The sequence below is a fragment of the Marmota flaviventris genome, chromosome 4, assembly GCF_047511675.1.
Source record: "Marmota flaviventris isolate mMarFla1 chromosome 4, mMarFla1.hap1, whole genome shotgun sequence".
In the NCBI taxonomy this organism is placed as follows: Eukaryota; Metazoa; Chordata; class Mammalia; order Rodentia; family Sciuridae; genus Marmota; species Marmota flaviventris.
The window spans coordinates 162,528,814-162,545,159 of NC_092501.1; the positions used below are offsets into that span (position 1 = coordinate 162,528,814).

The 16,346-nt window shown below is 40.5% G+C and overlaps 1 protein-coding gene across 2 annotated transcripts in view; it reads right to left on the reverse strand.

Moving 5' to 3' along the window:
• Window positions 1-3,020: 3,020 nt before the first annotated feature.
• Nalf1 (NALCN channel auxiliary factor 1) overlaps window positions 3,021-16,346 on the reverse strand; it is a 561,783-nt gene continuing 548,457 nt past the window's right edge. Inside the window, exons 3-4 of one of the 2 annotated variants that reach the window (XM_027938927.3) lie at window positions 6,608-6,653; window positions 4,942-5,018 (exon numbers count right to left, since the gene is read on the reverse strand). In XM_027938927.3, coding sequence (XP_027794728.1) covers window positions 6,631-6,653 — 23 coding nt within the window. In that variant the 3' untranslated portion in view covers window positions 4,942-5,018; window positions 6,608-6,630. Of the gene's footprint in view, window positions 5,019-6,607; window positions 6,654-16,346 lie in introns of both variants that reach the window. The other variant, XM_027938926.3, reaches the window with a different exon arrangement.

A 16,346-nucleotide genomic window follows, 5' to 3' on the forward strand; every position in this document is an offset into this window, starting at 1 on the left:
CAGACCTGGCTTTGCCTAGATCCTGGCCTGCTCTCCACACTAACAAATGCTTTGAAGCCCTGACACCTCCTACCTAGGTGTTCCATCCAGATGCTTCCAGAGACCCCTTCTCTGTTTCTTCCAAAATATTGAGTAATAGGTGGCAAAAAAGTGGAGCAAAATATGACTTGGGCAAAATGAGCCCAAAGGTGAAGAATGGCTCTTTCAGATGGTTTTGAACCTTTCATATTCAAAGTTTGGTGAGAAAAAGACACTCAACTGCCAAAGTGTGTGAAGCCCTGAGCAACCCATTGTGCTCCAGTGTTGCTGGAGTCCCACCTTTGTCCCACCCCCCCCCACCCCCCCCACCCCCCCGTGGCCTGCCACAACACATGGGTGTTTTTCAACTTTAATCTGAATGTCTTGTGTCAGTAAAAGAGCCCTGAAATATCTCAAGAACAAAGGACGTGTTTCACATCTCGAATCATGCCTTAAGTTTTATTCCAAGGCTGAGAAGAGTATGCATACATTTTATGATGTAGAGAATTTTCTAGAATTTTTAGCAAAGTTTTGTAGCTCTTATAAATGTAGAGATCTTGCTTTAAACTGCCCTCTGGATTTCCCCTCCTCCCATTTGAGGTCTTGTTATTCCTCTTGGCCCCATTCTTACAAGCCATAAACAGTTTTCTCTAAACATCATTAAAGCTTGAAAGATGGTGAGAGATTCTGGCTTTGTCAGAATTGTTTTCCCTTCACTAATGGAGACATTTTGAGAGTCTGTTTTCCATGTCAAAGCAGGTATGGTTTTTAAATGAGCATGCTGCTCAAACATTAAGAAACAGGAACCATTTATCAGAATGCTGTGCCTGTGCTGTAGCTGTCCTGGACTGAATTCTTCTGTGCCTCAAGTTTTACTTGCAGGTCATGTGTATGCAAACCTATTGTATTCCTTCCTAGTTCCACAACTCTATGCCTGGCATACATCAGTGCTTCTCCTTACACACATGGGTGTGCACATGAAGTGAAGTCCTGGGCTGCAATCCTCGCAGCAGCAAGAGACACCTTTCACTTCTGTGCTGGTACAATATCTCCAGTGGCAAAAGTTCTGTAAATCCAGTTCTTACCCAGAAAGGATAAAAGTCACATTTCATACCTACTAATGTTGTAGTGTTGCTCAGATTTCAGATGTCATCTGCTAATTCAGGCATTTGGCATAGGAATCTGACTTCCAGCTACATCTTTCGTTATTTTGTTTCAACTGACAACAATGAGGTTCTTACTCATTCATTTAATATCTCAGTTTTCTTTCCTTGCCTACCTTCTTTTATTTTAAGAACCATGAGTAAAGTATTGGATTCATTGGTAAGAAAAAGAATAACTTCCATGTAGTGTGTAGTGGAACAAGGTAACAATACTATCTTTTTAATGACAGAAAAGTCAATCTAATGAATCACCAGAATAGAAATGGCGTAAGGAATGACTTTTTCCTCTATTGTGTTATTTGACATTTAGCTTAGCAGTACCAACATATTCCACAGATTGAAGAATTTCTCTATGCAGGAAAAAAGACAATCATTAACATGGGCTACGTGTTCTGTGTATCTATGAAAACAATTTTTGGTTTTTAACTTCCTTGCAGAAGTCGTTTTACTATTATAGTTCATTATCTGATATTCAGCAGAAGACCTCTACTACAAGCAAAATGGAACAAGATGTTGATCATAAAGGACCAGAGACTGAATTTATCTTGTGAAATCAATCTGTGCACAATGTCCTGAATGCTCACGTGTGTGACAGGAAGACTGCTACGAGAACAAGCGGACGGAGGGAAAGGCATCGTCCTGACTGGTGCTCAGCTTTGCAAAGGGTCACACACTCGCAATAATAAATACTAGACACTGAGATGATTCTCTTGTAATAGGAGCAAACGAATATGACAAGAAAAGCTTCCTGTGGGGAGGACAGGCTACTTGGCACTTCCTCAGAGAGGAAGAGTGAGGATTGGTCCTGCCCTCTGCCTCTTCCACTCTGTTCAGTTTTGTGTCCATATCTAAGGCTGGATTGTTTCCCACGGCTTTTGGAACTGCCTTTTGGGATCTCACCTCTCATGTAAGCCAATGGTGGTTTCTTTTCTTTTCTTGCCATTCTCTCTTAAAAAAAAAAAAAAAAAAAAAAAACCAAAACATGGGCAAATGGAAGCTTCTGATCCGTTATGTTTAAAAAGGACTTTAATCAATTGCAAAATATATTAAGAGGAAAAGCTGTTTTTCAAGGATGCTGTTCGCCGTCATTTGGATAGTGTTTATAAATAGGAACTTCTTGTCTCACCAGGGAAAGTGGGGGGCTCTTGCGTCTACCCATGCATCATTTTCCTTGAGAAGGGAAATGCCCGAGGTACCCACAGGAGCAGCAGGAGGAATGTTGAAGAGATGGAGTGTGCAGAGGTCTTTCCATAGCAGAGAAAGGGAAAGTCCAAGTCCTAATAACTGTTTCCCTGGTCATTTACTTAAGATCCTGAAAAGGCCATTTGAATAACAGCTGGCCCCTTGAGTTCTTCCCCAGCAGTCCACCTCTGTCCTGCCCGTTCCCCCAGCATCTCACCTCCAGCACCATTGAAATCTCTAACCCACCAGGACAGAGGCTATCAAAACACTCACTTCCACAAATGTTTGACAGTCAACAACTCAGTGCAGTTAGCTTGTCCCCCCAGAGTCACCCAACTCACCCACTCCTGTCCCCAGAAGAGCTCCATGTTTACTTAAATTAAAATGCAGTGCCTGTGCATATGTGTACACACATGTGAATACATGTGTGTGGGGAAAAACAGTTTTTAAAAAAGGAACAAAAACTGGAGAATTTTGCATTTTTGGTGTTTTTTTTTCTTGTATTTGCGCAGACCATTTTAGGATTTTTCAGTCTCAACAAAACACTATTTAAAACAAAGAATCTAGTAAAATATTTGTGCATGTACTGCTAAACAATTCTAGCAATTTTATTAAGCAATACCTTTATTATTTTTTGAATATTCTTAACAGACTGGAACAAAACATTTTTTATTCAAAACAAAATATGCATACTGTACGCATGTTGCAGGGGTTAGTATGATGCAGAGGGTAAAGTCTGTTTGAACAAAACAAATGCCTGGGGGATTTCATAGCTATAAAGTCAATAACTAAATTTTGTTCGCTAAGAGGACCTTTTCTATGGATTTCCTTCATCTCCCAGCCACACAGAAACCTCCCAAAGTGCACTTCCCAAGTATACTTAGAGAATAGGAAGGAATGTAAAGTGTTTTTTTTAATTATTTGTTTTGTTTGTTTGTTTGTTTTTTAAAAACAGCCCTTATTAACTCTTCCTTCCAGTGATTCTACTGTAAACTCATAAAAGCCATTTTTAGAAAGCAAATTCATATACACTCAGCAGGTGAAATGTTCCCACAAAGAAAAAAAAAATACAAACAGAGTGATCAGACTTCTCTCTTCCTCAAGTCCCTAGAGTGTGTTGGAGTGATAAAGTTTTTGCACTGTAATAAAAATGGCTGACCTATTTATTTTCTTTAAAAAAAGTAGTTGTTCCTCTGTGATAATGCAGAATTGCATACACTTTATACCTGGAATAATTCAAAACCCTATGTTGGGGAAATACTGGGATACAACTGTATATAATGTGTATACTGCAGATGTTGGAGCATTTCTAGAATCTCTTCCACCACGATAAAGGAGGAAAAGTCCTGTTTGTGCCCTCCTTGGTCTCTCTGACACCATCACAATGGCCCTAATGTGCTCGTAGATTACGGAGCTGAACTCAGTGAGAGCCTCCTCCATGGTCAAGGGGAGGCCCTGCCCGCTCCCTGCTGCGGTGCTGGACGCTGCTCCTGTCCAACTGACCAGCAAGAAAGGACTGGATTGCTTGGGAATGGGAACTGGAGCAACTCAGTTCATGATAACTTTTGTTTCTTTGTTTTGTTTTCAACGTAAATATGTGTTACTGCCGGATTCCACTCTGGTGGAACACACTGCTTGTTCAGCTGGAAGGGAACCCCCACCGGCCCCCTGGGCTCTGCTCCCGACGGGCTGTGCAAGGGCGTGCACACCCATCACTGTAGTTACACAGACAGAAGCAAGCGGATGTTGTCTGCTTAGGGGACGAGAAGAGGGAGGGGACAAAGGGCTGGGAAGGGTGTGGGACTCATGGGTAGAGGGAGACTTAGGGAATTTTTTTATTTTTATTTTTTGTTGTTTTCTTTTTTTTGTCTTTTTTCTCTTTTTATTCTTTTTTTTTTGTTGTTGTTGTAGTTGTTTTTTGCTATACCGTGAGGTCATAGCATCATCCTCTAATAGAAACTGACAGGACATGAAGACAGAACTACCTGATGGACACACACGATGACTAGAAATAGAGAGACAGCGAAAAGACTTCGTTCACCTCGGAGAAACCATCCCGAAAAATAAGTCCTGTATTAACAAGTGCAGAGAAATCAACAAACAAACAAACCCAGACCGAAACGAAAGCAAATAAAACCTCCAAACATTAAAACACAGTGTATAAAATGGTGTGAGAAATTGAAAGTCACTTCACAGCCTTTTAGTCAATAAAACGCTGCGGGGTGTCCTTTTTGGAATCAGGCCCATCTTCTGAATTTTACCCTTCAGGCCTTGCAAGAAGAGATCCAGGGTAAAAGCACCCAGTTTCTGGTGGGTGGGCAGCAGTCGTTGCTCTGGTGGGCCGCTGGCTGGGGACGCCGTCCCCCTAGTCCTCGTTGGTGGCGTTTTCCTCCAGCGAGGTGATGCCACCCAGGCCCAGGCCCGCGGCGTTGTGCGCCGCGGAGGCGGTGAGCACTGTGTGTAGGAGAATCAGTACCAGGACACACAGCTTGAGTCTGCCACTGCACAGTCTGGTCGCCGAGGACACGGTGAGCGACGTCCTGTGGCAGGCGTCACTTCGCTGGGGCCTCCCTCTGCGGGGGAGGTCGGACTGCTCCCCTCTCCGGACGTCACAGCATTGTGGTTCATCATTGGTGAGGAAGGTTTCGTAGAGCCCTGCGGGGAGAAGGGCACAGGTTAGCGCGGGCCACGGGCGGCAGGAGCGCGGGCTACATTGGCACCCCATCCACAACCTAACGCTGAGCTTGGTAAGGGCGGCACCTCAGCAGCCCCGAGCCGGCCCTGGCCTCGAGCTCAGGGTGTTCTCGGGTATTCCTGCCACTTGTACCAAGTGCTGGTGGGTCCTGAATACCGAAAAAAGATGTCATCAGGTCGCAGTCCGAACCTGTGGTTCTGGACTGACTTGGAGAGCAAAGACACTCGGCTGCCCTTTCCCCTGCACCCCTGAATGCCATGCATGGGCTAACGCTGGCTGCGCTAAGGGAGGCCACCACCAGTGGTCATGGTGCGCTTCCAGGAAACACGGAGGCCAGCGGTTTGTGCTCACGAACTTCCTCTTGCCTGGTACGAGCAGAACCATCCGTGCCGCTAATGGTGCTCGGGTGCTTTGATTATCTCGTGGTGTGGTGTGGTGTCTCCCCACGTTTGCTTTCGCTACGCTACGGAGGACTTTGCCTGCACTGGAGGGCTGCAGCGGAGCCCCCTTCCCATCCACCCTCCCACTTCGCCTTTCAAGAGTATCTGTCTCTCATTCTCTTGCCCTCTCTTGCTCTTTTTTTCTTCCTTGCTGAATATCTTCTCCCCGCCCCCTTTTCCTCTGAAAATACACGTTATTCTTATTTTGAAATTGATAAATACATATTTTGAAACTTTGGGATTGATGAAAAGAATAAAAAACTGCTTGTCTGTAATCGTTCCAATCTTGTGCATTGCTGTGTCATGCCTAGCACTTTTATCTAGCTGTGTAAGCCATTGTGCTCCTATTTTTTTGTCTGATTGAATCATTCCCCCATGGGTGTTAGAATGAATTTTCTAGGCACATCTTGTCATAATACTCTCAGGCTTGGAAAAAAAATAAGGATAATAATAGAGTAGTTGTAATGATTAAATGAGATTTCTCATGTAAGGTGCTTGGCTCAGGGCCTAGCACATAGAAGTAACTTGAAAAATCTGGCTCCTGTTAATAATGATAGTTACCAACAGCATTTCATTGCTTCTACCCATATAGTAACATCTAAAGACCCTTCCTTTCTCTCCAGATGAGGTGTCTGAAGTCTTGGCAAGCCTGGGCCGCTGGGGTTGCCCATCCGTGGAGTCTACCACTGGCCTGGCTGCTGTTCCTTCCTACCTTGTCCTCTGTCATCATCTGCCTAACTCTCATTCATCTCTTAGGTGTAGCTCAAGTGGAACTGCTTGTGATGTCTCTGCTCAGACTCCCAGGCTGCCAGTGCACTTTGCCTCACTGTTCACTAGAGCAATTATTATTTTTTCTTTTAATTACAATTGCCCGTTCTCTCAACAATTTCCTTACTCATCTGTCAACTTAATACATGAACTACACAGTTTCAGCATTGCATTCCCAATAAGTAGCAGAATGCCTAGATAAAATATTCCATCAGCATTTATCACATGAATACACTAAGTGCATCTGGTTACTTAATTTAAAAGAATCCTTTAATAAGATACGTTTCAATCTTCAGTTTCTTTTAAAGAAATGACCAAGATATCCTTATAACGATGCTTACAATATTCATTTCTTCTTAGGCATTCAAAGGTAAACTTCACCTTCGCCTAGGAAGAATATGGAAAAAAAACTGAATTAATGAGATCTGCAGCTGCGACATTTTTACTGTATGATATTTTCTTTTTTTCATATAAGATACCTCACTGGTAGGCTAATCATTTATTGAAGTTTGTTTTCCAGTACTATATTCTACAATGAAAAGAGTTCATACTGAGAGAATAAAAGCAGGAATCTAAAGGTCATGTAGATCAACATTTTAGAATATTAATAGAACATATTTAACAATGTCGTGTGAGGAAGAAGTTCTTGGGAAGTCTTTCGGAAGCTGGCCTGCTAATCTAACAAAAGTCATTTCACAAAGAATGCAGTGCATGCAGGCCAATAAAGGAACACTTCTCTTTGAGAGGCACAATTGATATTCTTTCTTTTCCCCCTACCCATCTTTTCAACAAGAGTTTTTTTTTTTTTTTTATTAAGTTATACATGCATACATACTAAAGTTCAAACAATGCCACAGGGTATGTTACAAAATAAGAAAAAATAAGATCTTCCCATCCCTTATCTCAGATGTTTCCTTCTCAAAGGAAAATATCAGCAAGTTTTTTAGCTCCAATTTGGAATGTTTTACATTTCCCCTCTGTAGACTCCTCCTTAGGAGATGCGGGGTAATACATATGGTCCCCTCCTGCCTCCAGGAAGTAGCCTCCCTCCCAGCCATCCCCTCTTCCCGAAGGAGCAAGTGAAGTCGCATGCTCTGCGTTCCCTTCCTTCCTTAGGATGCCACCAGCAGGTCCTCCACCCGCCATGCAGTGCGCTCGCTCTCTGCTCCCAGGCCCTCTGCTCCTCCTGGAGCTCCTCATTCTGTGTATTGACTAATTCTGCCCCAAACAAGCAGTTGGTTCTTTTCATGCATCAGGGGTGTTCCCCTGCTCATCTTCCCAAGGAAGTGCCTGTTGGACCTCGGCCAGTCTGCACAGGCACAGGCACCCCCTGGAAACTGCCCGGCAATATTGTCTTGGGATCATTTTTTAAAAATTAAATTTACTTTTCACAGAATATTTAAAAGCCATACATATGTATGGGTTCCCAGGTGACATTTCAATATGCATATACACTGTACCATGTTAAAATCAGGTTGAACATGTCTACCTTCTCCAACATTTATCATTTCTTCATGTCAAAAATATTCAAAAATCTTTTCTTCCAGATTTCTCAAGTACAGAGTACATGACTATGATCTAGAGTCACCCATACAATAGCACACCAGAACTTACTGTTAGCTGCCACCTAGACCCATCAGTCAGCCTTCCCACCCTCTCCTCTTTCCCCTGCCTCTATCTAGTAACTGCCATTCTACACTCGACTCCATGAGATCTACTTTTTTCAGATTCCACTTATGAGGTTATGTGATGCTTGTCTTGCACATTTCCCTTAACATAATGCTCCCCAGTCCCATCCATTTTATTGCGGATGACAGGATTTCACTTCTTGGCCAATGTGAATGGTTCTGTAACAAACACAGGAGTACAAGCGTCTCTGACACAATGTTGTCATTTCCTTTGAATATAGACTGAGAAGTGGGATTGCTGGATCTTATGGTGGTTCTGCTATAAATCTTTGAAGAACTTCCCATGGTTTTCCATAATGGTGTTGCTAATTTATAATCCCACCACCAGCGGGACTGTCCACCCCCCATTTATCCATGTCCTTCAGCACTTGCTATCTTTTGGGCGACACTCTACCTGGAGTGATTTGATATCTGGTGTTTTGATTTGCATTTCTCCTGAAGATTGTTGTCACCTCTCTCCTACGTTGGACTTTCTGTTTCTTGTATCCTGTGCTTTCTCATTTTGGAGGGCCTTAACATCTAATGCTTTCAGGAGGAAAACCTCATGGCAAATGTCCAAGACACTGAATGCCTAAAAATGTGTTTTTTTTTCTATTTCTTATTTATTTGGTTCTTTGACTGGGTCTGGAATTCTAATCTAGAAATTGTTATCCTTCTGATTTTTTTTCTAACATTGCTCTCATATTTGGTTGTTATATTTCCAGAACCTGTCCTTTAATTTTTCTCTCTCTCCTGTTTCATGTTGCTTTATCTTTTTGTTCTGTTTTCTAGAATACTGGCTGGGTTTAGTGTGTAATTATATTCATGAGTTTTATTTATGATATTCCTAGGAGATCTTCTTGTCATCTGAGGTTGCTCTTTTGAAGGGATTGTTCTCGTTTCATGATTTCAATAAATATAGTGCACACATAGTGTTGACACAGTGAATTGCTTTCTTCCCTCTTTATTTGCCTCCTTTTCCTCAGGGGAAGGCTGTGCCGTCTTGGTTGTCCCCCATATTGGAAAGCACTGGAGTCCAGCAGCTAGGGAGAGCTGTTGATGATGAGGATATAGGATGTAGAGGCATAAACTTATAAAATTCTGCCTTCAGGTTAAGTTTCCCAGAAAACTCTGTCCAGTATTGGCCAGGAGGATGCGGCTGGGCTGTTTGTTTTCTGAGCATGACATTGGAGGAGGAGCTGAGGGAGAAGTCGCACACGCAGAGTGGGTTCAGGGATCTGTGCTCCATGGGGTCCTCCTGCCTTACCTTCCTCCTGGGTTTTCTAGGTCAACAACTCATTCTCATCTCCAAATTCTGGTTTCCTCCTGAAACAATAGTGCCACCAGTCTTCCTCCAGGGTGGGGGACAGGTGTGGAGAGCAGGCCAGGCACAGCTCACTGGGTCATCTCCTCCTGCAGACCTTACAAGGAGCTGCTCTGTCAGCAGGGTCTGGGGTGGAAACGGATTGGCTGTGCCTTCAGCTGCTTCAGCAACCTTTAACACACGTCTCTTTCCTTCCTGATTTCCGAGGGGTTTTGGTTGGTGTCTTCTTATCCGTTGTTTTGTTCTGCTTTTTGATTCATGCCTTAAAACGTTTCTTTTGGTGTGGACTGTGTGGAAAATGCTGCTGCTCTTTTTATTCATGCCAGTGTGCCCCGTCCTAGATCCTGACAGATGCTGCAGTTTCCGCTGAACACTCCCCAGTGAGCAAGGACTACCGCCGTCTGCGGGTGTCACTCCTTTGCCATGTGTAGTAGAGATGAAAGGTCACCCTAGGGTTCCTTGAAACCTGGGGACACTTGCTTCTTCAGGTGGGGAATGATGACTGCTGATGGTTTTGTCTTTTGAGTGTCCTGCAGGTGCTGCCCGCTGGCTTGTGAGCGCTGTGACCCAATCAGCCCACCCTAGTTTGAATGGACTGGCTGGGTGGGAACTGTGGGTGGAGGGGCAGGCCTGGAGGAAGTGGGTCACCGGGGTGTGCTCTGAAAAGGCTGCTATTCCTTCTGCCCCTTCCTCCTTTCCTCCCGCCCTCACTCCTGCTCCTCCCTATCTGTCTGTCTGTCTGTCTGTGGTCTCTCCATCCTACTCTGAGCTGAGCAGCCTTCTTCTCTGGCCCTTCCCCTATGATGTGCTGCCTCACTTTGGGCCCAGAGCAATGAATCCTCCCTCTGGACGGAGACGTCTGAAACCATGAGCCCCAAGTACACTCTCTTTCCCTTCAGTTGTTCTTGTGGGGAATTTGGTAACAGTGACACGAAAACTGACTAATCAGATAGCAAAATCTCACATGATATTGACTATTTCTGTTATGAGTTGGGATAAACAGTAGAATCAGAATTTATTATTAGGAAGAGTTTTAAAGAACCTTAAATTCACATTATTTCTCGGTTTCAATTAGACTAAGTCACAGAAGAACCTCATTTTTTTCAGAGCTCAACAATATTATAATGTGATTTTAATAAGTATTATCTAAGAACAGGTAAGTTAAATATCTAATGAAATCCTTAAAATAAATACATGATCATAGAATTTTTACTTATCTCAGGATATTTGCACCTAGGAATATATAAGGATAACTTTTCAAATATTTCAACTAATAATACATTTTAAAATACTTTGAAGTATTTTTTAATTATGAAAGCTTGGAACACATTAATGTTAAAGGACAGAGGGAAAATCACCCTCAATTAGAATTTTTTAGCATGAAAAAACAAAAAAATGAGAAATTACTAGATATTTTTCCCTAGCCCTTTTTTTTTAATCAATGAAGATACCCACACCTGTAACACACACACACACACACACACAAAGATGCATATAATTTATAGATTTCAGACATAAAAATGTATTTAATGTGAGATTCATTTCACAATATTATTTGATTCTAGAATATTTATTTTCTTTTATGCATGTATGTTAGCAAGAGAGATTATGTATAATATGTATATATTTAAAATCAATAATTTTTACTTTTTTTTAATATTTAAAAGAACTTACATTAGCAAAAAATTATTTTATACTCTAGACAACCTTACATGACATAGAATTTATAAACTATGCAAATAAAATTTCATGGTTTTCATTTTTTCCAAAGGTTATTAATCTATCAAGATTATTTTGTGTCACTATTGATCATACTTCTCTAAAATATATATCATTTTATAGAACATTTTACACTTATTAACAGAGTTGTTCATAATGTCTAATTTAAAAACTCTAAAAGTGTCTATATCTCTTCCCTATTGTTAATATTTTATTCCACTTTATTCTTTTGTTGTCTATGATATAACATGAAAAGTTTTATTTTTTAATGTTTGTTTTATCAATAAAGAAACAGCTCTGGACGGCATGTGCACTTGTTCTGTTTGTCCACACATTTATTTCTTCATTTGTGCTGAGTATGACTCTGTCTTTTGTTCCGTTTCCTTTTATCATTTCCCTCTAACTGCATTGTATTGAATGCCACTTTACTCATTAAAGTTTATTTTAAAGTATAAAAAACGTTTTGCTCTAAATCCTTACCTAATAATAGCATTAGATAATTCTCTTATTCATATTCAGTGATTTTACATATTTTTAAATTGCAATTTATATTTCCGTTTCTATTTAAATGTCTTTGAGTCTTTTTGCTACAATTTTAATTAACACATTTTAGGACTATTTTGTAACTAACTTCAAGTTTATTTATATTAAAGAATTTATTTATATTAAAGAATTGGGCATTTAAGTGTGCCAGGCCGGATGGTACATGCCTGTAATCCCAGTGGCTCAGAAGGCTGAGGCAGGAGGATTGCAAGTTCAAAGGCAGCCTCAGAAACTTATCGAGGCCCTAAGCAACTTGACAAGGCTCTGTGTCTAAAAAGAAAAAAAAAAGAATCTGTGGATGCAGCTCAGTGTTTAAGTGCCCCTGAGTTCAATCCCCTGTACAAATAATAATAATAATAATAATAATAATAATAATAATAATAATAATAAATTAGCTCTTTTTCTGATTATTTCTTTGTCTTCATTATGCAATCTTTTAAAATAAACATCTATGTTTAAATAAACATTTACTATTAACAGAAAAAAATGGCACTCTTTAACCAAAAAAATATATTTCATCTGTTGATTGGGGTTTTATCATTGTAGTTGCTTTGGGGGTGACCTTGCATACATGCTGTCAGGGTCATCTCTACCCCCAGAGCGCACCTTTCTGTTCCACCTTTTGACCTCAGTGCTTCTGGCTGGCCTGCATCCTGCATGTTTCTCTGTGCCGTGTCCCCGTCTGGCCTCACAGTGACTGCAAAGGAGAACTTAATACTTTGTATGTCTATTGCCAGGCAGGTCCGCGGCATTGACTGTGGTTTCCTGATTGCACAGTATGGCTTCCATCATTTGATACTAAATGTTCCCTTACCATTCTCTCTGCATCCTGTCATTGGCTCTGTGAGCATTCACTGCATATTTTTTCTGTTTGTGAAATTCATTTTTACTGATTTTATTACACCTTTTTAAAACAATAATTATACACACTTGAATCTATGGTTATCTAGTTACTAGTGTTTATGAATGAGTAACAAATTCTTACTTTCTTTAACTCATTCCTCATCATTTTTGGAGTGTTTATTTAGCTTCAAATTATTAACATTTTATATCTTCCCTCCCAGTAATTTTAACACAACTATTTCCATATTATTTCTGTATTATGATTTCTGTCATAACCCTGGGCTATTGGGTTATAAGCAACAGAAACCTACTGAAGCTAATTCAGGCAAAGAATAGAAAACCAAATGCGGATCCCTCCAAGTCTGTTGGAGACTGTCTCCTCGGCAGTCCCCGGAGACCTCAGCTGCAGGCCTCTGGCTCTTTTTCCACACACCCTTGCAGGCAGTCCCGGTTCTGATCAGGTCCCACTTTCAGGTTTCATTGCTTCTGTGAACACATCCTACTCTGTCGTTTTCACTTCAATTTCAGTAGGATTTAGGAACAGACGGGAGGTCAGGTTTTGGCTTCAGCCTGCCAGCTTGAACCAGAAATCACACCCATTCTTAAATGCAGGGATTTTATTATTACCAAGACAGTTTTTGTCAGAAAATGTTTTTGGAAATTGGTGTTTTCACATTAATATCTGTTCATTTTACATTTGCACAGTGGTGATTTCACATATAAACTAAGGGTTACTTAAAAATAACTTACCAAAATAAATAAATAAACCCACTTTCAGTGTTACTCAAATGCTGCTACTTTTTGCCTCTAAACATTAAAAAATAGAAGGTTAAATAATATGTACAGAATTTGCTGCTTTTTCAAGGGTATTTCTTTATTTAGCAGTAGTTGGTATTGAACCCAGGACTGTTCTACCTCTGAGTTACATCCCAGGCATTTTATTTATTTAGTTTTGCAATGATTTAGCTAAGTTGCTGAAGCTGAAGAAATTGCAATCCCTCTACCTCGGACTCCTGAGGATCGCAGCTGTGTGCCATTAGCTCCTGGCGTTCAGGGTTCTTTTATAACTGGACAAGTAAAACCATAGAAAATGAGAGTGGTATCTAAGAAATCTAGAAAAAATTCCAAATTGTAGCGACTATCTGAAAAATGAAAAAAAATCAGACTTTGGAATAGTTATATGTTTATATAACTATTATATAATTAAATTATAAACTATATGTTTATAACCTTTATCAAATCTTTTAAGCATGAGCAAAGTTTAGTAACTAAGTCATTCATTTGTAAATGAGTATTTGGGGGACGAGTCAGGGTGGGCATATCAGATCGTTAATGGTGAATGAAGTTTCACATTACTACAGCTAAGCTAATAGACATGAATAAAATATATTACTTTTCTCATGTTTGACATTGTTGAGAGTGAAGATTATTCCTCCACTCCATCTCAGAATTATCAACACCTAGCAGGTTACTTGTCTATGAAAGAAAAGTGAACATTGATTTAATGAGAGAGGGAGCCAAGGAATGATACAGCTTGTGCTGTAAGAGAATGCCACACAGAACTGAATGTGCTAGACCACAAACCACCTAGATGTAGCCGCACAGTAGCCTCTTGTGTTACATAGAAATGTTACACAAGCACCGGCAACCCTCTGAGTCCACAGGCTCAGCGTCCATGGACTTAATCAACTGCAGGTCGAAAATATTAGGGAAAAATAATGCATCTTTAATGAAAATGTATGAAGTTTTTTTTCCCATCATTAAACTAAACAATACAGTCTAACAACTCCTGACATAGCATTTACATTGTATGGTATTACAACTGGCCCAGAGATGATTGAATGTGTATGGGAGCATGAGCATAGGTTACAGGCAAATTCTATGCCATTTCATCTAAGGAACCTGATCATTTCGCCGATTTTGGTATCCCTGGGGGGTCCTGGGCCCAATACTCCAATCCCAACAACTGTCCTGGATAAGGAAGAAAAATCACAGACTCTTTAAAAAGGCCCATATGGACCTGATTATGTAAAGGCCACTCAGAGCTGAAAGTTAACTGCACATAAGATAGAGTATAGATTACTCAAAAAATTGAAAAATGATACTATATGAAATTAAAATCAAAGGCCCACACTGAAATGGCAGAGAAGTTTTACAGAGAATTTACTTATTCATTAAGACCATAAGCTAAATTTGGGAATAAATTGGGCATTCGAAATGTCTTGAAACTAAGCAGAGAATTTCCTCAACCGGTGTTCCCAACGTCTTTGAGCATTTTACTAAGAGAACAGACTGTCTGCAGCCAGAGAAAATATAGTCTAAACAGAAACCTAACACACGCTGTTAAATATCACATTTCACATTGTTATTTTTCCCAAAATGGTTACAGTGATTTTTTTTTAATTATGAAAAATGTGTTCTGAGAAAATAAGAGAGAAAAAAATGGACAAAGAAAATGAACATGCACCAAACATATTGAATTTCCCACCCCACCCCTAACAAATCCTTTGAGGTTTGCCTGGTGATCACTGGACTTGGTGGCACCCTGCATAGGGCACCCCAGGGATTCCGGGGAAGGGCCAGCACACTGCAGGACAACTGTCTGTGTCTGCCCTGAGTATTAGAGCAAAGGAGGGGTCATGGCAGGGGAAGTTCCAGGGTAATATGGCCTTTGTCCCTTGTCCCTACTCTGAGAAGTTACCAAGTACCAGGATTATCAGGTGGAGAAGGCGGGAGTTACCACGGCCAGGAGTAAATCAGCAGTTCTTTCTCTTCCTCGGCGGTGAACCCAATGTTCTTCAAAATGCATTCACTTTGCAGATTGGATTGGCTCTCTCAAATGGAAGTGCATTAAAAGAATCTCACAAAGTGCCTTAAAGAGCTCAGATAATTCCAGCGCTGCCTAGGAGCCTGAATTTCAGGTGGATGTGAAGGAGCTGGATCTCCTTCAGCATGTCACCCTGCTTCCTGCTGAGTGCTGCTTTTGTTCCCTTGGATGCCCAAGAAGCCACTTAAAGAAAACTGCATGTTCCTCATTGAGAACATTATCCATAGATAGATATGCTATCTATTTTTATTTATTTTTCATCATTTTTCTCTGTGAAACGGTACTGTCTGGATAACATGCTGTGGACCAGTATCATTGCTTAGTGATTGCCCACAGACTTTTTAAAATTGGAAATCCTGGTAACTACAACGCTGTAAAGGAAATATTCTTGTAATAGGAAACTACACAAATAATTCTGAGACTGCAGTATCTTAAGTCATGAGCTGTAATGGAAAAGACAGTATTGTTAATGCTTTGATCCATCAGCATATTTAGAGTACAAACATTTCCTTTTTTTTTTTTTAAAGAAAACCAGGCATTTTGTGTAATCACAGAGTACACATGCAACTACCCCACTGTCTGCATGCATACAGTTAAGTCTACTCTACATGAGGCAAAGGTTTAAGGCATACAAACACCTCGTAAATAGGTCCTGATTCCAGAAATGTGGTTGTTTTTCAATGAGTTAGGAGGGAATTATTTTTCTGATTTGATTCACTAGTTTTTGAAATATTAAATGTTAAAAAAGAAAACAGTTGTGATTTTAAACAAAACTTTTTACTCAAAACAAATGCTAAAGCTTAAGTTGGCAAGACCTAGACTCTAAGAGGAAGCAATGTTCTTTTAAAGAAAATATAAGATAGCAATCCATAGAGCAGGTCTGAAAACGAGACTCAATATTTTTGAGTCGATTTTAAATCTGACAAAAACATTATCTACAATAATTAACCACCTTTATATTTTCAGATTTGAATTGAATCGACTTGCAGTACTTCCACCATTTGAAGTAGAACATTCAAATAAAAATAACATGAGACAGTAATTTCCTAAAAGGAGTCTCAAGCACTTGGGAAGCAATGTAGTGCTGGCAGCAGGCAGGGCTGGGGGTGGAGACTCGGTTCTGTGGGCCTGGACACCACTCCACGGAACTGCTTTCT